Genomic DNA, 27,287 nt, shown 5'->3' on the forward strand with positions numbered 1-27,287 from the left:
GACAGAGGGTGGGTGTATTGAAGTACCTTCTGCTCGATGAGCTCGGTGGACTGGTAGTTGAGGATGGGTCTGAGGCCGTGGGAGTCGAACGCTGCCTGAGGATCCAGACTGAAGTTGAGGGAGATGTAGATGGAGGAGAGCTTATCTCTAAACTCCTTATCATCCTGGAGTCAGATAGACAGACAGGGTTCATTAGAAAGAAAGAAAGAAAGAAAGAAAGAAAGAAAGAAAGAAAGAAAGAAAGAAAGAAAGAAAGAAAGAAAGAAAGAAAGAAAGAAAGAAAGAAAGAAAGAAAGAAAGAAAGAAAGAAAGAAAGAAAGAAAGAAAGAAAGAAAGAAAGAAAGAAAGAAAGAAAGAAAGAAAGAAAGAAAGAAAGAAAGAAAGAAAGAAAGAAAGAAAGAAAGAAAGAAAGAACGAAAGAACGAAAGAACGAAAGAACGAAAGAAAGAAAGTACATCTGAGACTTACCCTTAGATAGATCTTGGTGTCGTGACACACACGCTCTCCGTTCTGTACCCTCACACTCCTCGTGAGCACTGTCTGCTGGGAATCTAGAAACAGAGCCCTCTTCACCCCTCCCTTCTGCTTGTGTTTCAGACGGTCTAACTGCACCTCTACCTGGAAGTCTGTAACACACACACACACACACACACGCACACGCACCAAGGAACACACACACACACACACACAGGACAGAACACACAACCATGAATGTGCCATTGTTTTACACACCATCAATCAGACACTTGCATACTCTTTTTCTTCTTCTGTCATTTAGCAGACGCTCTTATCCAGAGCGACTTACAGGAGCAATTAGGGTTAAGTGCCTTGCTCAAGGGCACATCGACAGATTTTTCACCTAGTCGGCTCGGGGATTAGAACCAGCGACCTTTTGGTTACTGGCACAACGCTCTTAACCACTAAGCTCTCAAGCAAATAGAGAATCCAGACTATGTAGTTAGTTTACCACATGGCATACATAGCAGAGTAACCATATGCATAGAGGGGTAATTAGTGGAATAATTGCTGAGGTTGCGTAAGAGGGGCCTAGTGCTTTGATTGGAACTCATTAAAAGTGGATCAGAGAAGATATGTTGACTCTGGAACACTGACACTGCTCTTAATCTATGTCACAACCCAATACAGAGCAACGACAAAGTCATTCAACATACATGCAACATACATGCAATAATATAAATTGATATTCGTGTACAAATGAGTGTTTGAAATATGGTATTGTATGTAATCTGGAGCAGATGTGGACAGTTGGCTCACCAAGGTTGTCTGGGAGGTACTTCCCATTGGCAGAGAGGCAGAAACTCAGGTTGACACTGTTTAGAACAGAGGAGAGACATAACAGAGACATGATGATGAGGGAAGCATATGCATTCATGGCACAAAGTCCCACACACAGACATCCCACTCATTCACTCTCTTCACATCCACTAACTCTTCAGTTTTCTTACATTACAAAAAAGCAGCAGAATGGGTATCACTGTATAATATGGAGCAATGGGTAATGTTGGGAAAGGCATCTGCCTGCTATAGCCAGCCAAGATAATAGCATGGTGTGTCCCCCAAGCCCCATCCCCAGGGTTTAAGAGGATGAAATTGAGCGTCATCTCATGTAGCCCCCCAGGCAGGACAGACAGTCAGTGTCTGTGTCTTTACGGGCCAGGGGCTCTCGCTCTCTCCCATGACATGAGCTACAGCAACCCAAACCCCAAACCCCAAGCCCTATGACCAAACTCACACTGACTGGAAAGAAAGAGGGAGGGAGCGAGGGAAAGGGATCAAGGGAACAAGAGAAAAAGAGGGCGCGAATCCGACAGTGTAGACAGAACAAAGGAAGGAAAACATTTAAAAGAGAATGAAAGAGACAGACAGAGGGTGTCTATATCTAGGAGAAATCACTATATTGGGATCCTGTGTCGCTAGGTTTTTTTGTGTTTGAGTGTGTGCATGCGCACGAGTCTCCACATCCTGATGTTTCCCAGCTGTGTTCCACCACCAAACAATATCTCATTCAAAAGCCACTGCCAAACCTCCTGACCCCTCCCTCCCCTCCTTCCCTCCACCCCCACCTACATCCCTCCCCATCACCAGGCAACGCAGCGTAATCAAGACGTGTATACAACAGTTTCCTTTATGGATCTGGGGACTGGGGGGGCAGCAGACACACGAGCACAGTGTCAAGCATGTTGAGCAGCACAGCCAGAGATCAGAGCAGCCCCTGTTCTGTTCTGTTTCCTCTCCCATTGGATGGGGAATACCATGTAGCACATTCTAATGGAAGGGGGAAATGGCTGACATCCACAATGCTCTTATTCAGCATTTTATTTGACTTTCTCCTTTCGAAGAAACATAATCTGTTATGAGGTTGCTGTGATAACAGGTCACCACCACCAGATAAGACTGTCTGTCTCCCAAATAAATAGTCCTCAATGGGTCTTCCTGTCTAAGTACAACTGAGTGCCAGTGTTGAGGATCTCCTTCTTGTTGGTGTTGTGCCAAGTGTAAAACAAGCAGCAGTTAGACAACACGTTCAGCAAATTATGTCTGGGCCCTTATTCATAAAGAGTTTCAGGGTATGAGTGCTGATCTAGGATCAGTTTTGCGATTTAGATCATAATGAATAAGCGACAGCACATGGAAAGGGGGGACCTGATCCTAGATCAGCACTCCTGCACTGAGAAGCTTTACATACAAGCCCAGAATAAAGGCCCAGACTAGACAAGTACTCAACAAGAGACAGGTATGATGCAGAACTTACCAGGAGACAGGTATGAATCAGTACTTACCAGGAGACAGGTATGGTGGTGTTGCCGTTGTTCACTGAACAAATCTTCTCCTCAGGGTTGATCATGGTAGGGTAGACAGTCAGGGAGGCACTGGTGTTGACGATGGGCCGGGATCTGTGGTACAATAGATGGGAACAGAACCCAGGTTAACAAATGATATTAGACATCACTCAATAGATTGACAGATATAGGAGGTTATGAGTGAGTATTACCTGTACAGAACTGCCTTGTCAACTCCAAAAGCACCAACAATAAGATCTGTCAAGAAAATACATTTCATCAAGTTCATGGACTACAAGTAAACAACAAGTATAAAGTTGATAATATGCAAACTCAGTAGCATGAGAGGTCTTCAAAACATACTAGTCTTGTCACTCACCTGGGTAACCATTCATGTCCAGGTCTTTAGCCCCTCGGAGGGCAAATCCAAAGCTGGCGGGCACAGTGCCTGAAGCCCATTGGCCAGCTATGACCTGAGAGGGCGTGTCCCTGAGCCCACCAGCAAATCCGTTGTAGATGAGAACCAATCCCTGCTGGTCGTCTCCACCAAATGGACAGCTGATGGCCACGTCTACCAATCAGAGAAGAGAGCAGGAGAAGACCGTGAGATCACGCAGAACTTTACAGACTACTAGGACTTTGAATGAAAAGCATGAGACCAACAAAACTACATGTAGTAGACTCTCAAAACCAAGATTGTGACACACGAAAAAAATGCTTGTTAAACATCCTTTTCTTCTCCCCCTTAAACTCCCATTACTACCACCCCTCCATCTCTCACCATTGTATCCGTCCTGGTTGAGATCTCCCAGAGGGGCGATGGTGCTACCAAACCTCCCGAACACCTGGGTTCCGGTCAGGTTGAGGGTTGGCTCCAGGTCCAAGGGTCCACGCTGCAGATAGACGTACATACGGCCCACCTCCTCCAGGCGACTGTCTGACCCCCGGGTCATATACATGGGCGCTCCCACCAACAGGTCAGCCATGCTGAGGGGAGGAGGGAGGAACACACATGGTTACAGACATACATAGCGTACAGACTAGGGTGGCAAAATTCTGTAAACATTCACGAAATCCAGGTTGGAAAAACTGGGAAATGTATGAGTTTCCAGAATTGTGCAACCCTAGTAGCCTTTCTGACACAGACGACTGGAGTTTCCCATAAAATGTGTCATTGGTCAAATCCAATCCAATCTCAACCACCACCAAGCTCATTAAAAAAGGGTGAGAACTTATGGTGTGAATGTTGTGTGAGAACTGACTCCTACTCACCCTTCATTATTGATTTTTAAAAATCCCATAACATTACTGGACAAATCCAATTTTGCCACCACCCAACTCATGGGTGAGAATATATGGTGAGAATGTCTCGTTAGAATGTCCTGTTAGACTGCACTGTTAGACTGTATGTTTAGACTGTACTGTTAGACTGTATTTACCCGTCGTTATTGATGTCGGCTGTGGCCACAGCATACCCAAAATAGGAGCCCATCTGAGAAAACAGAGTACATCATGTTACAACTCTAGAACATCACTATGAATCTGGGTTCAAAAAGGCTCAAAATAGAAAAGCTGCTTTTAAGCAAAGGGACTTCTAAATAACAGTGAATCTACTTCAATTAAGAGAGATCCAGTAGAAGAGACTACTAAGAGAGAAGAAATGGTCAATGAAAAGTGATGGTTCTTGCTTGGTCTAACTTGAAGCTGTTAGTCTTATTTGTCATGTCTGTATAACACATTTTCATCTGAAGTAACAAAGACACAGAAACAGCTTAATTCCCAGACTCCCAGGGTTAGAAAATACACTCTTATGATTTTATTTATTCAGCTGAACCAATCAGCACCATTAAAAAAGGGGCTCACGCTATTTCCATTCCATTTGCAGGAAGAATCATGCTTCTCATTTGGGGAAAATTGCTTCTGCAATTTTACTTCAATAATGATGTTTTACAGCAAACCACAGAGGGCTTGAAACCCAGTTAACAGAAACTTGTAAAGGAAATGATTATACTTATATCATCAGTGTTCCAGTACACACAGTCTCAACAGATTAAGAGTTGCCACGAGAAACAGCTAGTTATGGAACCACAGAGTCGTGTGAAAAAACACACCTGAGTTAAAACCAATGGGTTATGTGTGCGTGTTATAACCCTAATGAGCTAGAGCTGGGAGGTTTGAATGCTCACCTGTTCACCAGTGTAGTTGAGCATGGACTTCAGATCAGTGCCATTTAAAATATACACCTGCAGAGCGCAGACACACACACACAGAGAGAGAACATATGGTCAAAATCCCTGAGGTCCAACATACCGTTTGTATAGAGTAGGCCTGTGTTATTGTATTCATCACTTCTACTTTCACTAAACACAGCTATGGCTACTTTCATTCTCTCATGCTCTATTTCTCCCCCAAGCCTATAGTCCTCCCTTTCTCCTCTCAAAATGAGAGTGGTGATGAGGTTCTTACCAAACCGTACAGCATGACTCCTTTTGGGACCCCAGCCACAAAATCTGAGAGGTGCACAGACAGGGGGAAAACAGAAAAAGGGAAGATTAAGGAAGGGTAATATCACAAAGTTCACAGCTGTCTGGAACTCCTGAGAATGACTGAGATTGCAGTCTTTCCAGCATAGGAGCGGGACAGAATCTTATAGTAAACATTCTATATCTTTAATGGTGCTCTGTTGTGCAGGCCTGTGAAGGTCTGTGGTACAGATCTCTTACCTTCCACCTCATCTCCACTGAATTCCCCAACCGCAACAGAGTAACCTGCAAGACCACAAGAGAGAGCAGACATTAGTCATATGATATCAAGCATTCAGAACCCATAGACTTCCATTTCTCTTGAAGAGTAATCTATGGGTTAAGGCATGTACTTTGATAAAAGGTGGATAGATGCAGCATGTGTGGAAAGTAAAGGGAGTGGTTGAATTACGAGAGGAAACGTCTTACCGCGGTAGCTGTCGTCATATTCGAGCTGAGCCTGTTTGGTCTGGATCTGTCCCTCTACAGACTGCATGAAGTACCCTGGGTAGTAAGCCTTGATGATCTCCTCTTTGGCTGCTGAGATCACCTGACCTGAGGAGACACAGGAAGCAGGGAGTGAATGGAAAGATCCTCTCAGGTTTCACACAAATAACTTCAGAATACTACAACTTGTTGTCTCAAGGGGTTGTTGAGGTGTGTACCTTGCCAGAAGAAGCTGCCTGGTCCTCCAAGCACCACTTTCCCATCCTGAGAGAAAGACAGAATGAGATCATGTGTTTCTAGTCCATAGTAGTTGATAAAGCTCTTGTACTGAACTGAGAGGAAGTGTTCAGGAGTCTTACCTTGGTGAAATCAGCACTGAATCCCCCCTGACAGTAGCCCTGGCCCCCCTCGTTAATGAATTCTGAAATAAACAGAGGTAGAGATTCATAAATCAGTCATTTTTCGGATTTGAAAAAGCAACTTGAAAGATCCATAAATTCGGCCTTATAATTTAACCAATACTTTATAATGTAGACAATTTTGAAATATTTTGGAACCTGTGGAGTCCAATGACTCAGCTGGGCATTCTGAACAGAACCGAGCCAGCCAGCCATTACCACAGCAGTAGGGATAGACTAGTCAATATGGGGCTAACATGATGGATTGCATCTAAGGGGGGTAAATTATTTCTCTACAGCTAGTGTGTGATGTCTCTGGAAGTGGTTACTCAGTATTGTTACTTGAGACTATAAACATCCCGTCTGTTGTGGCCCTCGGGCACTCCACTTAACCCCTGTCTAATAGCCTGCTGTGTGGACAGCTGCCGTGTCAGAGGTAGGCCACAGGAGTCACCTGTAGTGTGGGGTGGTGGGGTAGTTGGTTGGCAGAGAGAAGAGCATTAGAAAGATTGATGATGATATAGAAGGAATACCGAAGTTATTTATGGAGTGGTGTTGTTAACTGGGAGCGCTAAGGGAAGGCGGGTGGTGAGTGGGATGTTCTTTTGAGCTTATGTTGTGTTGTCTTTATAGGAAATGTCCAAAAATGTATCACACAACAAAAAAGGATTACCTGTGCGACAGGGAGCATATTCCACAAACTTGGTGAAGTTCTTGACAGAGAGGTAGCAGGTTCCTGTGGTATCTGACTGGGGCGTGTCTTGTTTGGTTCTCCAGGAGTACAGAGGGGCACAGGCCTATAGGAGGGGGGAACATAGAGGTGGGAGGTTTATTTCAGTTACAGCAACACCCTGTTGAACTCGATGGAGACCCAGAGAGAGGTCAATGTTACATCTGGAGCAAAGTAACCATGTAACCAAATCCAGGTTACGTCCCACACAATCAGCAAAAAAAAAACTTCAGGCGTCACAACTTTGAAGTCACAGGAGCACAAATCACTTCTCCTCAGAGAGAGACTGGAGGTGAAAATTGGAACAGTCACAACAAACCGATAGACAAAGACCTTTAAGACAAACTTTGAACAATGAACATATACAACCCCTTGACATGAAAGCCAGTCATCATAACAGTTGAGGGACTCTGAGCTGTAGAGACCAAAGTTGAAAGTAAACTGACTTTCTCCACCCCCGTCTTCGAGTCAGTGTGGGTCATCTTACCAGAATGGTGTCGCCGTGGGAACGGACGGTGGCGCCGAACCACTGGTGGGACTTGACTTCAGCCTGGTAGACTGTGGTGTTGAGAGTGACTGTGCGGTCCCCTGGGAGGAACAGAAAACGACAAGACAGAGTGAATGAGTGACGACTGAAAAAAGCCCCTAATGAATCACTGTAGTTCTTCTCCTGGAGGCTCCAGACAACGTCATCCAAACATCTGGTCATCTGGCACTACAGAACTTACATACTGCATCATTAAACACACACTAAGTTTCTCATGAAGAACATTCCAGAGACGAACATAGGGAAAAACTTGGAAGGTATTTGGTATTCAATGTTCAGGGGCTGTATGTTTCTAGGATCTAGAGGAAAACTTTTATGCTCACCAGAGCCTTATTCAGCAATATAGCACTTGTTCCTCACTGTTCAAATGTCAACTCGTGACAGTTCTCTGGCCATCCCTGGGTGACCTCACTGACCCTGGCTCTGTTTGGCCACCTGGCCTGTAACCCAGAGCTTTACCAAATGGCAAACTTTTTCCTATATAGTGCACTACTTTTGACCAGAGTAGTGCACTATGTAGGGACTAAGGTGTCGTTTAGGACACAGTCTCTCTGACAGGACAGGAGCAGGTGACAAGACAGATGGCCTGTGGAATCAGGTTCAAACAGCATGTTTTATTGGCAAGACTGATGCAACATCTGTGTTGCTATGGTGAGAAACAAAATCCAAACACAAATTGGTTTATACAGTTCACATACCGTGAAACATCCTGTAACAAGTGTTCTAAACACTTGAAATTCAGACAACAAGATGTATCCAGAGGAACTTGTCCCAAACAAACGTTATTTTGATTCTGAACCACTAAACCCAGCAACCACACCCCAGCCCACTTCTCTTTTCCCATCACTATTCTCTACAGCTAAACCATAAGCATGTTGCTTATCCATCTGTCAGGGAAGGGGGCCTTGTGGTGAGAGCCAGAGATTGTGACCTGTGGATTTGAGGAAAGCAGACTGTACGTCAGCCTCCACCCTGGCCCTAGCCCCAGCCAGCTCTGAGATCTCTGGATCTGGGTGAGGGCCTGCTCTGCTCTGTGTCTTGGTGGAAAGACAGAAAAAGGGGGGACTGTGTCCAAGGAAAACAAACGCTTTGGCTTTGTTTCCTCCTAGCAACCTCAGTCATCCCTGCTCAGGCACACTCTCCTCTTTCTCTAATAGTCTCTTGCGCTCCTGTCTACTCTCTCCCTCGATTTCGCTTTCTTTCTCAGTCTCCCTCTTTCTCGCTCCCTCCCTCCTCTCTTTATCCCTCTCTCAGGGCATTTGGTCTCCCCCTGCCCGGTAGGAAAGCAGTGGGGATTAACGCTTTAATAACATCACAGTATATTTACCGTATCACCAGGCTTTCTCTCCAGCATTACTCATGGGCACACAGCACCCCTGTTCCCTACCGTGATACATGTGTGCCACTCCTTCATGTGTGGAAAGACACGCTTTAGCGATACAACAAATAACATGCCTAACACAAATATCTTTATCTGCACTGCAATAATCTGCACTACACACGTCACAGTCCCTCTCCCTAAAGCATACTTTCCTTCTATTTTCATAACTCAGGGGCCTCTGTTTTGATAGAGTGAGGGGGGTGACACTGAGGAGACATGCAAGCCAAACAGGCATATGTGTTTGGGACACACTACCCCAGCAACCATGAGTATCAGCAGGGAAAGACATATTTTATTCACATTTCAGAACAATATAGTAGTCAAACTCTTCTTAAGCACCTGGTCCTGGTAAAACAGAAAATAATATTCAACATGACATCCCTACAGTTATGTAAGTGACATAATCGCTACGTTCAAAGTACAAGACTGTCAGTCATAACTCCATTCAAAGGCAAAAATGGACTTTGGGGTGTTCTCTAACTTCACTTCTCACTGAGCGGCTGTGCTGTGAGATCAGAGTCTGTAACTGCTCTTATTGTCCATGTCAGAGACGCTACATTGGCATTCATACAGTGTGACAGATGGAGAGATGAAAAGATCAGTTGGTTAAGAGGCTATGCGTGACTGCAGGCAGGACAAGTCAGCCGGAGTCATGCAAAAATGCCCAAAGCCAAACATGGGTTTGATACAAACAAGTGATAGAGAAAAACCCAGCAGACGCATGTCGCAATAACATGTCATGTAATGTCCTTTCAGTGAACTTGGGTAGACTTCGGTAGGATTGCTGCTGTGACTAGTGCCTCTCTAACCCACTCTCTCCTGGGACAGGACAGCAGAGGGGTGGGTGGGGTCTCTAGAGGGGTAGGATGGGGTGGGGTGAGGTCTGGAGTGTGTCCACAGACACTCCCCCCTTTGAACTGTGCGAGAGGAGACCCATTAGAGGAGTTTAGAGCCTGTATCCTGGGTTAGAGTGCAGGGTGGATGGGGGTCAAAGAAAAATGGCAAAATTCACTCATCACTCCCTGGGGGAGTTACTGGCCGGAGAGAAGGGGGAAGAGGGTCAGATTGAGAGATGGAGAGACAGGGCTCTGGTTTCCTCCCTCTTTCTCTCTCTCAGATCCTTGGGCAGTTTTTCCTTATCTTAGTGGAAGGGGAAGTAGAGAGGGAGGCGAGGGGTGGAGGAGGCTCTCCCATGACCACTTTGACCCAATTAGGAGGCTCTAATTAAGTGGGCCTGTGGCATCGGTCAGGCTCAAGGAAGACCTCACCCACACTTAGGGAAGGCCCTGAATAATGTCACACAAACAGACACACCTCTCCAAAAAAGGGTCAATACTAATATATTAGCAGTATAATATCTCCCACAGTCAGCTGAGCTCTAGCCATGTCATAAGCAAATAAAAGAAAACATATTTCCTGTGTCATACAGACAGAGGTGCTATGTTCTTGTATGCTGGCCAAGATGGCTGAATTGGCTCTTCCACACAAATCAAAAGTGTGCCTTCAAAGCCCATTAAGTAAAATGAAGGACTCATTGTCTAAAACCCCAAGGGACTATCCTTCACCCCAATGCCCTGCTGCTTGCCTGCCTGCTGCACATTACATCACTGTGACACTCATGGCCCTCAGCCAGCATCCAAGGATGTGCAACACATTTTCTAATCTGTTGCTAGAAAAAAGGGAAGGAAAACACCAGAAGAAAGAGGCGACCTGCAGTTGGATTCCTTGAAATCGGCTGTTAAACAGGGCTTGTGAAAGCAGAAATCTGCTCCAGTGGAATATTTCTCCCCTAATGTGCCTTATAGCCAGTAAATCAGTCCTGGCTCTCAGCACTCTTCTCTTTGATTTCCCAGGAAACAAGCCAACAGTCCCCCGGTGCACTGACTGGGGAGCGCACACACAAACAAAACACACACACACACACACACACACACACACACCACTATCCATGCGTAACACATGCAATAGGACAGTGGTGTGTGTGTACGCGTGCGTATCAGAGGAAGAGAGAGGAAGATCTAATACACAGCAGATTGTTCTCTCCGATAACTCTTTCCTCATTCCTCTAAAGGCGAATGGCTCCTTCAGCTGTCCAGTCACTGGAACACTGCTCCACTTCTCTGAATAGCTCATGATCATTGACCCATAAACCAGGAACTCTTACTGTAGTTCTACCTTTTACATTCAGGTTCAAATTAAGCTCGTTGGCAATATCCGCTAGACCAAATACACTGAGTGTACAAAATAGACTGACCAGGTGATCCCTTATTGATGTCACTTGTTAAATCCACTTCAAATCAGTGTAGATGAAGGGGAGGAGACAGGTTAAAGAAGGATTTTTAAGCCTTGAGACAATTGATAAATGGATTGTGCATGTGTGCCATTCAGAGGGTGAATGGGCAAGATAAAATATTTAAGTGCCTTTGAACGGGGTATGGTAGGAGGAGGTGCCAGGTGTATCGGTTTGAGGGCAAAAGGGGGGGTGCAACTCAATATTAGAAAGGTGTTCCTAATGTTTTGTATACTCAGTGTATATAATTGTATATAGTGACATTTCTTTTGTTTCAACTGTTTATTTGCCGTTTATTTCCCTATAGCACCTGGGGTTGAGACAGAACAACACATATTGTATCTAGCCTAAAGGGAAGATACCCTTGTCTAAAACACTCCCATTATTATTTTTGTCTCAAAAAGAAAGACACTAATGACATGCTCAAACGGATCATCTAGTTTCCAGGAACCAACGTGTCAAACAAAGGAGTATCAGTGGAGTAGAACAGTGACAGATGATCACCTGCCGGCCACAATAGCATGGCGGACATGGACCAGTGGCTTTAAGAAGAGCTTCGAGCGGGAACTCAGCTTGACCAGCTTAACAGTGTGTAACCGTCCTCTAAAATCTCCAGTTCTCAAGAGTCTCAAGCTCTTGAGTCACCAGTCAGGACTACATAAGGAGATACGTGGTATGTGTTACAGGAAGCAAGGAAGAGAGGGACTGAAGGACAGCTGTCATTATACTATGGGATCATCAAATCTGCTGAAACACCATATCTTCACACATCATGCACATTTGTGATTAAGTAAATCCATAATCTTAAAATCAAGTTCAAATCAAGTTCAGACAGTGAGGAGGTATGACCAGGACCTAAAGTAGTGAAGTCACACTGATCGTAGTCTGCCAATGACCGGGTTTACCTTGATTGTCAAACTCAATGTTGTGGCACTCTGATTGGCCCAGACTCCATGGGCAGTAGAACACAGACCCGCCCTCTGTGATGTTGAGCTGGCTGGTATTGGCCTTGGGAGCACCGATCACAACACTGACACTGTTAGGAGAGAGAAGAAACATGCTGTCATTCAAATGTCATTATGTCACCTCTACCTGACCTGCTACCTCCCTCAGCAACATAACAGTTGAGGCATTGCAACCTAGATCAGCTGAATTGGTTTGCTAATGCTATCTGTAGTCTTTTTTGTCATTGTAGTTGGTTAAGATCTGCTCTTGGTCTGGTATCAATTTAAAAATGCCTTCCACAACTCCCATTCAGCAGTTTTAGCATGATGCAGAGCCAGTACACACGTTTTACTGCTCACAAAGCTATTCCCCTACTTCCAAAACATTTTAACAGGTTCCACTTCAGTACTGTTACATTACATTGTAACCATGTGTAATTGTTGTTGTAACATGTGCGCATGTGACATTCTCTACATCACGCACACACACACACACACACACACACACACACACACTACACACAAAATGGAGAGATCCCCGTGGGGCAAATTGGATGTGAAAACAAGAAAGCAAACAGCCTAAGTGGAGTCACACTGTTGTTTCCACAGCTGTATGGCCCTGTTCCTGTAGACAGACATCTAGCTAACCCATCTAACCCTGCAGTAAGCTAAACGCAAAGCCAGGACTGAGAAAGACATCTAGCTAACCCTGCAGTAAGCTAAACGTAAAGCCAGGACTGGGACAGACATCTAGCTAAGCCATCCAACTCTGCAGTAAGCTAAACGCAAAGCCAGGACTGGGACAGACATCTAGCTGCTGTAACCCTGTGGTAAACGTAAAAAGCCAGTACTGGGAACCGTTTCACCAGATCTATCAGCAACATGGTCAGTGCTATCCGAGATCCTAGGAACGTCACTACCCTAAACCCTAACCCCTACCCTAACCTTAACCCTTACCTAACCCTAACCATTTTAAAATGTCAACTTCAATGGGGGGTATGGACGTCCCAAGGATCCCGGATAGTACGAACCCCAGCAACACGTGGTCTTACAGGTGAGTCTGAGGACCAGCCAACCAGGCTAAAGATCACAAGGACAGAATATTCAATGACGGAGAAACAAAGACAGCCAGGGAATGAGAACTTTGAGACGAACCACTGAACCAGGACTAAGAGCCATGGCTAAACTGACAATGACATTTTTTCCAGTAGACAGTCTGGCTGAACCAGAACAGTGTAGCCATTACCTCATTGCGGCTCCAATTATCCTATCATCATCACTGGCATGGTGCTGGACAGTGAAGTGGGCAGAAGACAGAGGGAAGAGAAGAGGGCAATGAGTGGAGTAGAGCCTGAGGGGTCTTCCTAAAACACAGGAAGAGCACACCCTTTCCTGCTCCAGGTCAGTCACTCAATGATGTGTGGTAGTTTACATTACCGCTATGTTTAGCACGTTCCCTCAGGGGACAACTACTCAGCAGAGTCCAGACAGAGTCCAGAGGAGCCACCCTGGACTCTGAAACCAGCTTTAATCAAACATCTTTGGTCATCCTTGCCACAGTGTCATCTTAGTTAGGATTTAGACATTGGCCATGACTTTAATATTTTCTGCATAGAATCAAGGTTTGTAGGAGACTACACTGGGAGCCTGGAAGAGGAGTTTGTGTCAGCTAATCCTTATGGTGTTGAAAACATACTGAGGCCAAACACAGAGCAAGGTCATAAATCTGAGGATATGGATTTAATGTCACACCCATAACCAGTGGTGGTCTGACTGGTCGCATTATCTCAAAAGAGATACAGAGCAAACCAACCCAAGCCAAAACGAAGGGCAGAAAACCCTTGGTTTGTTTTGGAAGAGGGAAATGAAAACATGGCCGCCTGGCTCAGGGAGAGAGAGTATACCGGTTTTCCGGACGTGTGTGTGTGTGTGTACTGAGGAGGGAAGCTCCCTGAAGAGCAGCTAACAGTGCTCTGGCTGTAGAATAATGTAAATCCCAGAGAACCTTCACCGTCATGGATTGATTCCCCTCTTCACATTTATAGACACAAAGAGAATTTTGGCAAAAATGTGTTCACATGAACTCCATAGCATATTCTTTGGTTCATAATTTGTTAATGAATAGACCACAATGCTGTGGGGATCTGATTTAGCCATTCATATCTCAGTGCTTATTATGACAGAAAGAGATGACTCAGACGCAAACATTCAGATCCACAGAGAAAAAGTAAACTTTCCCTTTCTTCAACTCCTAGAGAGATAAACAAACAAGTTTTGGCTGGACTTTTGAGTAAGACACATTCAACCAATGTAATTCAATATTGTATAATTTGAAGATGTAGAAATTAGCATGAGTAGTCAAGTATTTGTTTTTTTTTACAAATCCTTGTCCAGTGTAAATTCAAACAAAGACAGTAAGCGAAAAAACCCAAGCCAAAGAAAGTAGGCTTACTACATCTATTGAGAATCTGATCTGAATACAGGCCAACAGTATTCAGTGAAGGCATAATTTCAAAGGGAACAAACTCAGGAAACAACAAAACGAGAGGAAAAAGCTTTCATCAGCAAACTGGAAACAGGGGTGTGTTTATTTTTTTGATTTTTTTGTAGTCATTTAGCAGACACTATTTTCCAGAGCGACTTACAGTTAGTGAGTGCATACATTTTTCATACTGGCCCCCCGTGGGAATCGAACCCACAACCCTGGCGTTATAAGCGCCATGCTCTACCAACTGAGCTACCTCACCACCCACTCACACCTTGATAGTGATCTGAAAGTATTGTAAATAAGGAACAATTAGAATTTAATGGGCCTTTATCTGGCAGGGGATCAGTCTAGCAAGCATTAGCATGTTCATAAAGGCCTAAGTGTAGATGGCTGATTGCTGGATTTAGAAACGGCTTTATGTCTATAAGGAGGGAGGAGACCGTCTGGCCCTCTGAGAATTAAGATAGAGCAGAGGGGAGGTGTAGGGGAAAGGGAAGGGGGAGTCATTTCAGATGCTTCATTACACCAGGCACTTTCAAATCTTATTATTTATTTGGTACTTTTTACCCTCTTTTTCTCCCCAATTTCGTGGTATCCAATTGGTAGTGACAGTCTTGTCCCATCGCTGCAACTCCCGTACGGACGTGGTAAGCGAAGGTCGAGAGCCATGCGTCCTCCGAAACTCGACCCCGCAAAGCCGCACTGCTTCTTGACACACTGCTCGCTTAACCCGGAAGCCAGCCACACCAATGTGTCAGAGGAAAGGCCGTACAGCTGGCGACCGATCTCAGCGTGCATGCACCCGGCCCGCCACAAGGAGTCGCTAGAGCGCGATGGGACAAGGACATCCCGGCCGGCCAAACCCTCCACTAACCCGGACGACGCTGGGCCAATTGTGCGCCGCCTCATGGGTCTCCCGGTCGCGACACAGCCTGGGATCAAACCCGGGTCTGTAGTGACGCCTCTAGCACCTTAGACCGCTGCGCCACTCGGGAGGCCCGGCACTTTCAAATCTACAGAGAATGTCATTGACTGATTTAGGAACTCAGGGGGACGTCATTACGATATCTACATCAGAATTTGAATGAGTGATCTCAGAGATTCAGAAAATATGTGGGAGCCCCACATTATATGTAAAGGGTAATAGGCCTAGCAGGGGCAGATTGGCCAAACAATGAAAATAGGTGACATGGCCGGCGGCCCATGGGCCTGTTAAGATTATAAGATTTTGGCCAAATGTTTCTGTTATACTAATCTAGAATGAGCCTTTGGGCTGATCATTGGGCAACGTCCAGCCCCCCTACCAAGATGGGCCAACCCTGTTTTCTGATAGGCTGAGCTGAGGTTACGCAAACTTACATTCAAAGTGAAACGCGGCATCAGTAAAGAGACCTGCTTTGAATGTCATCAGTTAGACAGCCAAGATCATGGATCGTAAAAAACGGAAAGGGTGCCTATAAATGTAGGAAGAGCACATTCTACATTATCACCTCACTCAAAATGTCCTATTTTTGGCGGCTAAAACCATGATTTGGTCAAACATTATCCTCACGATTCCTGTCATTTCTATTTCTCAACAGCAACTATTTTACAAACAAGATATAGAAATGTGCACCGGCCATTGCTAGGGCATAGACCTATAGGCCTCCTGGGTCATAGCCTACAACTGCAAAAAAGAATTGGGGACATTATATTTACTGTTGGATGAATACATGTCTAGCAGTGGGTATTATATTTAGAGTAAGCAATCTAGTTCATGTGTTTTGAGTTTCCACTTCCTCAGGTGTTGAACCCCAAATTAATTAGCCTATGATATTAGTTAGTGCACATAAATGTCAGTAATTCATTTCAATTGAAATAAGTCTGGAAATCCTGGAGTCCTATTTTGACAGTAAAACATAGAAACTATGGTCTAATTGTCAACCCAGAATTCATGACAATCACTGGATTAGGTTGATCAAAATAGCTTGAATCATGCATTCCTGCATGGATGTGTTAGATGAAACAACATTTATTGAATACCTCAGTAGTCTATGTATTATACTTTTTAATAAAGCACTATGAATGACTTTATAAGATGATTACTCATGATTTGGGTCCTGGTGCCACCAACTGTAAAAGTCAGTGACATCACTGACACCAGGGGAAAATGTTAGTCTGGAGCCCTGTAATAGTTATTAACACTTAGGGTAGGTGTTGCAGGGGAACACATATGACAGGCAATCATTTGCAATATAACCTGTCGTTAGCTTGGCTTTTATAACGTATATGGCTTAAGCAGACAGGCAGATGGAGAACAAGAAGAAGCAGAGTGACAGCAGAGACGATGCTGAGACCGATAGACAGCACAGCAGGGAGGCAAACAAAATGGCTAAAGCAGAGGCACAGTTATAGTGATGAGTTGCATCTCCAGTGGTGTTTTTGCATATTGTATTTATGAAGGGTGTGTAGGGTCAGGGTGTGTGCGTGGGGACGGGATGTTCAGCAGCCTGATGGTATGGGGATAGAAGCTTTTGGCGATTCTTCCAGTTTTTGCCATGATGCTCCTGTACTGCCCGCGTCTTAGTCATGGAAGCGGGGAGAACAGGCCATGGCTTGGGTGGCTGGGGTCCCTGATGATCTTTTTGGCCTATCCTGGAGGACAGTCAGTGTGCACTCAATGGTGCATTTGGCTGAGTGTACCACCCTCTGTAGCGCCTTGCGGCCCACGGCGGTGGAGTTGCCGTACCAGGCTGTGATGCAGCCCGACAGTATGCTCTCAATGGTGCTCCTGTAGAACACTGTGAGGGCCCTCGGGGACAGGCCACATTTCTTCAACATCCTGAGGTTGAAGAGTCGCTGGGTGACATCCCCAGTGCTATAGAAACATGCTGGTAGAGGTTTGGTATAGGGTCAGACCGAGCATCTCAGCCAAGCCAAGAAACCCACAGTATAGCACTGGTGCTATTATAGAAAGGGTACTTTTCATTGACAAAATTTTGAAATATTTTCAGAAAAAAATATATACTTTTTTGCCATCATGTTTCCATGTCGCAATAAAAAAAAAAACTACAGCATAGACAACGGTTTAATAAGGAGACCTTGAGCAATCTACTGCTGGGAATATTGTTGGGACTGAGTATGGGTGGAAGGAAAACAAAACATTCGTGGCTTCTCTGCATCTCCCAAAGCGAGACCCACCTACCCAATCAGCAGCACACAAACGACCCCAACCTACCCCAGTCTGATGGTTTCAGCATTAAATTAATTGATTTAGGCTGCTAGTGTTGAGGCCATAAACAGACTGAGGGTTGTCTCATTTGAGGCTTCTGCAATCAGCAGAAATGTTAAACAATATATAAGCCAGGCAATAATTCCGCTGGTTGCAGCCACTATTTATACAGGGTTGACAAATTAAGGGGCAATATATAAATGGTGGAAACTGCTGATCTACCACTGATCTTCCTAGGCTTAACCCAATGGAGTTTCTGATGAGGTTAGAGAGAGGCAGTCAGAAGCCACATTCCTCTTTCACCCCCTTGCCACCAAAACACAGCTTTTTACCCATTCCACAGTTAATGGTCTTCCTCCCAGCTGCAAAGCTTATGTCACTTGAACACTATTATAATTGCTTTAAGCCAGCCGGGAAAAAACACATTCACATTTTGTTGGCATCCCAGCGGCGGGCCGGGCGGCTGCAGTCACCATCTGCAGTCGTTAACCCTGCATGTAATGGGAATGGTATGGCACAGACAGATGCCCAGGGGACTGGTAGGCCTACATAGGATGTAAAGACTGGAAAAAGGGCGGGAGGACTGGAGCCTTTAAATGAAGAAGGCAGGATTCCCCTGGAATACAGTCAAGAAAACTGCCAACAGCAGAGTTGCACTGTTGAGGCAATAAGGTTAAATAACATGATAGCTACATAGTTAAAAAGTAGTAACTAGTTGCTAATTAGCTAAAATTATCACGCAATGTTAGGGTTGCTAGACTTTCGCGTTATATGTCAACACATCCTCCCTCCTCCTGTGGTGCAGAGGGCCTCAACCAACCCACTATTATAGATTATTGTGAAATAGACACAGAATACTTATTGGAAGTTTGTCATAGTAACTGCACATAAAAAAGTTGTGTCCAGTACATGATTTTGTATACAGTCCATTTCAATCACAGATAAAGACAGTTGGATACTTAAAAGAATAGTTTACCCAAATTACAAAATGACATATTGGTTTCCTTAACCTGTATGCAGTCTATGGACAAGGTATGACAGCAATACATGCTTTGGTATAGTTTCCCTGGCACTGTTAGCATGGGATACAAAACCAGTGCCAGGGAAACTAAACCAAAGCATGTAACACAAACAGTTACAAATAATAAGTAGAGCAGCCTTCAAACCTCAGCTTTGGATGGGACTACCTGTACAAAATCACAAACAACATGCAGTCACTCAACTAACTCTTCACAGAGTTTACACTTCTAAATAATCTCCTCACAAGAAGGGGAAACCGAATTAGCTCAAGTATAGTGACTCAAACTGAACCTGTGGAGCTCTTGACCTCCCTCACTCCCTCTCCCCAGCAGCAGATATTGAGATCTGGCCTGTGCCCAAACACCATGAGTAAACCGTTACAGCAGCAACGGTTTCCCTCTTGCGCTTCGAGGAACAGACGCCGCACAGCCTCGGTGGTCTGACGCAAATACACTTAAGACAATGCATTACTGTACAAGAGGAGGGTCTTCAGTCAGCAACGGCCACAAACTGTCAATATGGGACCGTCACAAGAACACCAAATATGACATTGTTACATTATCACTAGACCGAATAACTGGAGAAATGTATGACTCAGCATGTCACTGTGGAGGGGAATACCAGTTGAATGTTCTGTACCAACTTATTTTGGTCCATGTAGAGCCATGACACACAGCCTTCAGTCAGACACACAACTTTCGGTTCGGTCCAAGCCAAGGCCAGACCAGGAAACGGACTGTCTCCCAACTGCTATCCTGTCTGGTCATCCATTCAGTTCTACACATGAGCGCTAGCACACACACACACGCTCAGTACTGCTGTCCAGGACCTTCTTACTCCTCTAGGCCAGACACAGAGGGAGATGATGAGTGTAGCAGTGTCTGATGGGTTGGCTAGTGCTGAAAGAAAGAACACTGTACAGAACACTCACTCATAGACTGCATCCCAAATGGCACCAATATAGCCATACAGTCAGCTGTTACAGTAGGAACCAAATTACTGTAAATGAGGTAGGAAGCTGCTCTGAAAATTATTATTTTGAGGGGTATGGAAGAGTTCCAATCTCATTAGGGTTTCCTTTCTAACAATTTAGTATGGAAAATGTATGCACTCACTAATTGTAAGTCGCTCTGGATAAGAGCATCTGCTAAATGACTAAAATGTCAATTGGATCACTAACAATTTACTCAAAATTTCCTAAATCAAACCGCCCAGCAACCTGGTTAAAACCTTGTTTGTCTCACACTCCTATCTTGAGTACTGTACTTCAACAGCAGCAGTTACAACAAAACTACCCGCCCAGCAATGTTGATCTGATAAACTTTCCCCCCTCTCCAGAACCGGATCTTAATGTCACTGCAAAAACATTTCCTCCCAAAGGACATTAGTTCAGTACAGTACAGCAGGAGACCTGCAAATCAACAGCATATTCCAATTCAGTGTTTAATAGTCACATGTACAGGGTTGTAGGTGTGATTGCAGGATACAGTGAAAATCTTAGGCTTCGAGCTCCAACATGCAGGACTAAGTGAAATAAAATAATGAAAATGATAATAAAAACAATAGAAATACAAATAGCACTATATAAACACATCATAACAACTGTAGCAGTGATGAATAAATACATATCCATTGGGGTAGAGGTAGAGTAAAGACTGTTTAGGGGGTGGGGGGATGACCATAGGGGGAGCAGCATGACCATTGAGGGGGTGTGGGGACCAAATTAAATAAGGGGGGGTAAGGTAAGGTAAGTGACCATTGAGGGTGGGGAATGTCCATAGGGGGAGTAGCAGGGGGCCAGGGTGGAGTAGGTCGCTGACTAGTGGTGGCTATTCAGCAGCCTGATGTCCCAGGTGCAGAGAGCTAACTACACTACACTGCTGTTTAGTATTAGTGACAGGGAGAAAGCAGCACTGGTGAATACATTTTACATTTATATTTTGGTAATTTAGCAGGCGATCTTATCCAGAGCAACATACAGTCAGTGCATTCTGCCAGTTCCCTGTACTCTAACATACAGTAACACTTATTTATGAAATATGGGTGGATTTTCCCATTCATCTTCATGTATTCCATGGCTCTGATATAGAGTAGTTAATAATGAACAGGCATTCAGATACCCTCAGTTCCATTGTAAAACAAATAAATCTGTGGTTTGGATTACTTTAGACTTGATTTGTGATTATGGGCTCAATGTTAATAATCTCAATGAATCTTCCTCGTATTATGTAGGTGTTCCATACTAGTGTGGATGTTAGAGACATAGCTCTTTCTAAGCACTGTGGCTCATTCAGCAAAACCACCAGGCATGTCATTTTACTGCAACAAGGGTTTCACAAGTGGCAAGTTGGTCATTTAAAACACCCTAAACATGGAGCTGAGGTTAGAGAGACTATATATTTTCCTGATGCCAAATTGCAACCCACCCCACCCCTAAAAAAAATGCCCAAACCCCAATTCACACATCCCCACAGACATAATGTGGGATGTTTTAACTACAGGCCGTTCACACCTCTCCACAGTGACCACCAAGGGGGATCCAGTCCTTTACACCTCTAAAGGGAAAGACAGTGGGGCTGACGGAAGGCGAGTCACACAGTCATCCCTCTGATCCCCTCTCATTCACTCCCATTCACCACAGCTGTCTGGACACAAATTGTCTCTGTTGTCTCCCAAGTACCCCCTTGTGCAAACAATGACCGCGAGAGAAGCAGAGTTGTGGTCAATTCCATTTCGCACACACACACACACACTCTACAAACACACATTGTCTTATTTTAGTATTGTAAATGTTATATTATAAAGTTGTAATAATGTATTGTATGATGTATTGTTTTATTTATGATGTAGACTGTTGTGATGTAATTGTTTTATTCCTGTGTGGACCCCAGGAAGAGTAACGGGGATCCTAATAAATACTAAAATTGTAATTGAAGATTTGAATCTGAACTGGAATGAGGGCAATAACTATTTTGATTCCAATGTTTGGTCTGGCTAGGTCCATTTCCCCAAAAGGAGAGTGCCATTACAAGTCTGTACAATGAATGGAGTCCCTTTTGACCCCAATAGGACAAAAGAAACCAGGACTGCTGGGGTGTTTCAGGGCCGCGGTCACCAGGCTAAGCATGTCCCATTAACCTTTAAAACAACATACTGGGGCAGCAGGTAGCCTTGAGGTTAGAGCGTTGGGCCAGTAACCAAAAGGTTGCTGGTTTGAATACCAGAGCCAAGCAGGTGAAAAAATATAATTGGTCACTGTGCCCTTGAGCAAGGCAGTTAACCCCTAATTGCTCCGGGGGCGCTGTACAATGGCGACCCTGGCTGTGACCTCGATACCTGGGGGAGTTGGGATATGCAAAAATACACATTTCCATTACACACTTGTGTGCAACAGAACAAATATAAGCACCCCCCCAAATTATTATTATTCAGAGTGACCAGACCAAACTCACAGGCCTGGCTATCACAGGCCTGAAGCGAGAACAGAGAACGACTCAAATAGGCCTTTTAAAAAGTGAATAAATAAATAAAGAACATGGGAGTCACATGGAAAGTTTCTCAGATGGAAAACAGCAAACCTTCACACAAAGAGCCCCATTGTCCAACACAGAGGGCCATGAAAAGCAGCTAATCGCAGAGAACCTGAGCGAAGAATACCGTTGCAACCCAAATACACAGGCCCAATTTAAACAACGTCCACCTCTCACACAAACTATGATTTATAAACAGAATCTCACAAATGAAAAGAACAGCAACAATGAAAACAATACCAGAAATCCGCTTGATCATATGGTGAGGGAGACAGTGTAGACACAGAAAATATTGATGTTTTAGTTGCTAACACAGCCCCTGGTCCAGTAGCAATGTTGGTTTAGCAGAACGTTTTTAAGAGGGTAAACTCCAGGAAAGTGACCAACATGAACACGATGACCTGACCTCAATCTGGGTATGTCACGGTTTAACCATCCATTATCTAATGGAGAACACCACCAAGCCCATCTCAAACACATGGCAGGGATGGGGAACAGTATCATCATCATCATCATCAGAGGGATCCATGACCAAACACCTCCTTATGACTCTCTTCCATGTAATCTGTACATAACTACACCAGAGCTACAAGACAGACAGAGACAGACGTCATTCAGGTCAGCCCACAACATTTGTGATTCACAGAGTATTTATTTGGATCACCATTAGCTTTTTGCAGAAGCAGCAGCTACTCTTCCTAGGGTTCATATTATCTCACTTCATCCAAGTTCAAATTGTCTCTTGATATATCGTCTATTCCCGACAGACAGGACTACCTGCTGTTATTGGGACAGGAACATGGAAACATCTTTGATAAATATATGGTCCAGAAGCAGACATTGATCAGTCCAGACAGAGACACTCCCGGACAGCCAGGCCTGTCATCTATAGTCTGACCTCTGACCTCAGCCATGTTAACAGTCCACCCCCTGAATCCCTGTCTGGCTCCAGAGACAGGGAAGGAGGAATGTGCTTCTGCTGCTGCTGGATGGATGGAGAGGTATTAAGCAGTTTCCTTCTCAGCACGGTGGATCTGGCCCAGTGCTGTGGCGTCGCTGAGATTCATAGAGCCACGTCAGGTTGAGGAGAAGACCTGTCCTTACAAGGCCCCACACTGTGCTGCTATCTCTCTCTGTAGACTCTACATACAGGGGACCATAAATAATGTCTCGCCAGTGTCTAACTGACAAGGGCCCTCACACACAGTTCATGAACCCTATTCTCAGGCGGTCTACCACGGTGGTCTCAGTGCAGGGCTAGTGTCCTCTCCGTCCACTAGCTTACTTAATTCTATTAGACCAGGCCAGGGGCCATGACAGGAATCAGACACACATACACTCATGGAGCCATGCTATCAGTGGCAGAGAAAGTCTGTCTGTGTGTAGTAGGGTGAGAGTGAGAGAGATGAATGTGTGAGAACGTTCTGTCTCGTCCTTTCTCACTTTTGTGTGTCTCTGTAGGCCTATGCTGCTGTTGAGGCTCCTAAATAAAAAAGAGAGAGAGACGAGAGAGAAAGTGTGTGAGAGACAGAGCGAGCGAAGAGAGAGAAAATAGTCTTCAAACAGCTGGCCATGAGAAGAGTCTTTGGCATGTGCTTTATGTTTCCAGAGTAGAGTTTATCCTACAGGTACAGGTCAAAGAGGTGCTGTGTGTACATCTTGCATCAGGCACAGAGAACATCCTCCCCCATCCCGGACAGAGACTGACCTCACCCATGGATTCCAGCTACTCCTCTACTAGCCACAACGTGGGCGATAGTCTGATAACTGATAACACGTACAGAGAAGACAACGAGTGATAACTGGAAACTTCTGTTTCTGTTTCCTGCTGGGTTATGTTACTGACGTGTGAAATGTGGAAAAAATGAAATGATTTAGTCCAAGATAGATTTTTGAGACCAGGTTTAAACTTTGCTCTCATCCTGTGTCTGGTTTGGCAAGCATCTGATAAGTAGCATTAGTGAGAGTACAAGAGAGTGGGTAGATACATGCAAAATGTAGTATCCCCCTCATGCACACGTTCTTTCCTAACCCATTGTCTCAGCTCTTCTCCCCCTAGCCATGACGTCTCTGCTGTTAAAAGTTCAGATGAAGTCATCGACCAGAGAGATGACTGGTGCTCTAGCTGCTGCTGTGACTTCATACATGATACGGACGGGGGCCAAGGCAGACGGGGGGAGGGTTAAATTAAAGGCCCTGCAGAATGACATCAGACCAGAGGAAGGGAGCAAGGGGGAGGTAGAGGGGCTTTAATACATTCTGACTCAGTCTGCCAGCCTCACGTCCTAAATCATACAGTGTTCCTAGACCTAGAGCCCCTGCCTGCTAGAAAAATATAGACCAATGGCAGCAGCCCCTTAAAGGAGTGAGTGAGGAGGAAAATCCCACCCTGTCAGTGTCTGAACTGTAGTCGAAGGAACTAGTGAAGTGGGGAGGAGAAACTGGACCCACTGGCGGCCCACTCGGCACAAAGCCCCTCTCCTAAACCCCTGGCTGGCTGGCGAGACAGTAAAAAAACACAGCCAGCCAGGATGTCTGATTGCGTCTGGCCCCAGCGTCCCGGCTAGCTGCTAGCTTCACTTTGGTTAATGATTATTATAATTACAGGGCAGACAGCTAGGTCCAGGCTGAGTCGCTGACACTACATACTGAGGAGTGGTGGTCGAGGTCGACTCAGTCACAGCAATCTTATTCTGACACACATAGCCCCAGGATGGCAGCGACACAGCTGTGCATCTGCTAGCATGCCATTTATTTCACTCATGCTGCATTCCTACTGCTGTAAGAGCTGTTGTTGCCATGGTTATTGATACAAGGGCCAGATGTTGTCATTTGCTGGATATGTCATTGTGGCCGTCCGGGCGCCTTCCATCATCAACTATGTCTGTCTTCAGACTATCTATCAGTCCATTTACCTGACCACATATTGGCTGTGCTGCTCCAGTAGTCTGTTCACCCTGTAATAAGTCTGGACTAAGCTCTAAGCCCTTCTTAATGAGTGATCTCAGCAGCAATATAGACGGGACTGATGTGATGGAGCCACTGCATGCCAGGACACTGAGATAATAGTCACAGCATGTTTGTGACACAGACACAGAGGTCACATTCCCATAATGCCAAGCGGCATCACAGTAAATTGCACAGGAGCATTTCAGAGTAAGACCAATAATTCTGGTATGGAAGAAGAGGTGGATGGTGATCACATCAAAATAACAGAGTTGGGGTAAAGCTGCTTCTAATAGGCTCTCTATTCGACATTTAGAACCAATGAGAGATTAGAGGTCAGAAAGAAATCCAATTTCAGGACAATGAGATTACAGTTTAAAGACTATTATATGAAAAGGTTTTCCCAAATATGGCACAAATGTAATCTTTATTGAGTTTAATCTAAGCTTGATGTTCACTTTTGATCCTATATGTTTATATTCTATAGCATTCTAACAGAGTGCCCATAACATTATCACAGATTACTAATGTTACCTAAATTATAGAGACCGCATTCCAACTGAAGGCTTCAGGCTCTCAGGTCTTGGCTAACACACATTTTTTAGGTGTAATTTGCTTACATAAGGCAAATAAACTATAATTGTTTGATCCTTAAGATTCTGAATCCAAGTGTAAATTAGATTATAAAGAGAAAAGTGGAAGAAAATCAGCCTGTTAAACCCAAATTGTTCAGTTTTACCTTAGACAAAACACACACACAGGCTACCTCACAAATGGTTTAAATGGGCTGACACATGTAAGTCCATGCAACAGAGTGTTCTTGATATCTAAAATGCTGAGATAAACAAAAATGGAAGATGCTCCGGCAGTGTTCTATTAAAACTGATGCCTGTGCAAGCTGAAGTCTTCATGAGGTATGATAACAAGTGTAACTACATCTTAGCAATTGGTTGTTTTGAGGCTACTTAGTTGCAATTAGAGCTGTAGTTTACTAGCACTGACATAAAGGAAATAATATGTGGCCAACACACTAATGAATAAAACACTTTTCTAATAGGAAAAATTGTGCTTTATATAGAGGCACTGGCCATTCCCAATTCTAACATAGGGTGGTCACTGGTCAAGTCATTAGATAAGGATAACCCTTTTTCAGTGCGCGTGAATAAAAGGATGGATTTCTAACCAAAACCAAAGAGAACATCTAATTCCATGTGCAATTATCAGATATATTAATTGATTTATGAAATGTAGGCTATTGTAAAATGTTTAGTTGATAGGCTATTTGCGGGAACACGGGAATAAACCCCCTAAACTCCTTGGCTCATATTTGCCACTTGGAGCCTATTATGAAATTGACCAACAACTGCCTAATTTGTCCCACCATGTTTGCAGTAACTTGCAAAATGACTTTAAAGAAATTAAATAAAAACGTACCTTGAAGTATTGGCCAAGTAAAATTCCACGGAATATCCGAAGTAGCTCCCATTAGGTCCGCTGTAGACAGTGGGGTTTTTCACGTCCAAGTTGAATGCAGCACACAACTGTAGGATAATTATCAGACAAACCCCAACGCAGAAGAATGGGTAGTTCACTTTTCCCGGCCTCTTCGAACGATATCTTTTGGAATCCATTCTATTTCTAAATGAATCCACTAAAATGTGTTTTGTTTTAATCAACACCTGAGTTGCTCTAATGTTTTCAGATCCGTAGAGCTTGTGGAGTGGTTGTTCTACCTATTTATCTAAACCGCATGCCTTGAAACTAAAACTCGCTGTGTATCTCCTAAATGCTCAGTCAGCTTCTTCCTTCGGTGTCCTCACCGCTCGCTCTCCCTCAGTACGCTCGACTCAGCTCCTAATTGAGGGAATATTGAAAGGAGGGAGTTCCTCGACTCGTGACAAACTTTAGGAGAGGTGGAGCTCTTGATTCACAAAAAGACAGACAGAAGAGAAAACTGTAGTGTATAGCTTCAGTGGGCTACACTCAGAACTGATTCATCTGCATGATACAGCATCCTAGAAGTGTCTGGAGA

The 27,287-nt window shown here is 44.5% G+C and overlaps 1 protein-coding gene and 1 non-coding gene across 2 annotated transcripts in view; both read right to left on the minus strand.

Annotated features, from left to right (window-relative positions):
* The window catches only part of LOC121545734 (integrin alpha-5), a 44,952-nt gene extending 17,876 nt beyond the window's left edge, over nt 1-27,076 (minus strand). Inside the window, exons 1-18 of the mRNA XM_041856520.2 lie at nt 26,690-27,076; nt 12,022-12,152; nt 7,386-7,486; nt 6,842-6,965; nt 6,130-6,191; nt 5,989-6,034; nt 5,753-5,878; nt 5,525-5,569; nt 5,268-5,311; nt 4,988-5,044; nt 4,241-4,293; nt 3,583-3,788; nt 3,181-3,372; nt 3,014-3,059; nt 2,802-2,915; nt 1,276-1,331; nt 469-626; nt 27-164 (exon numbers count right to left, since the gene is read on the minus strand). Of these exons, the coding sequence (XP_041712454.1) occupies nt 27-164; nt 469-626; nt 1,276-1,331; nt 2,802-2,915; nt 3,014-3,059; nt 3,181-3,372; nt 3,583-3,788; nt 4,241-4,293; nt 4,988-5,044; nt 5,268-5,311; nt 5,525-5,569; nt 5,753-5,878; nt 5,989-6,034; nt 6,130-6,191; nt 6,842-6,965; nt 7,386-7,486; nt 12,022-12,152; nt 26,690-26,886 (1,896 nt within the window). The 5' untranslated portion in view covers nt 26,887-27,076. The remainder of the gene's footprint in view (nt 1-26; nt 165-468; nt 627-1,275; nt 1,332-2,801; nt 2,916-3,013; nt 3,060-3,180; nt 3,373-3,582; nt 3,789-4,240; nt 4,294-4,987; nt 5,045-5,267; nt 5,312-5,524; nt 5,570-5,752; nt 5,879-5,988; nt 6,035-6,129; nt 6,192-6,841; nt 6,966-7,385; nt 7,487-12,021; nt 12,153-26,689) is intronic.
* trnai-uau lies at nt 14,734-14,807 on the minus strand. The gene has a single exon. It is a non-coding gene; the product is annotated as a tRNA-Ile (tRNA).
* Nucleotides 27,077-27,287: the final 211 nt, after the last annotated feature.

Source organism: Coregonus clupeaformis, chromosome 30 (assembly GCF_020615455.1).
Source record: "Coregonus clupeaformis isolate EN_2021a chromosome 30, ASM2061545v1, whole genome shotgun sequence".
NCBI classification, from domain to species: Eukaryota; Metazoa; Chordata; class Actinopteri; order Salmoniformes; family Salmonidae; genus Coregonus; species Coregonus clupeaformis.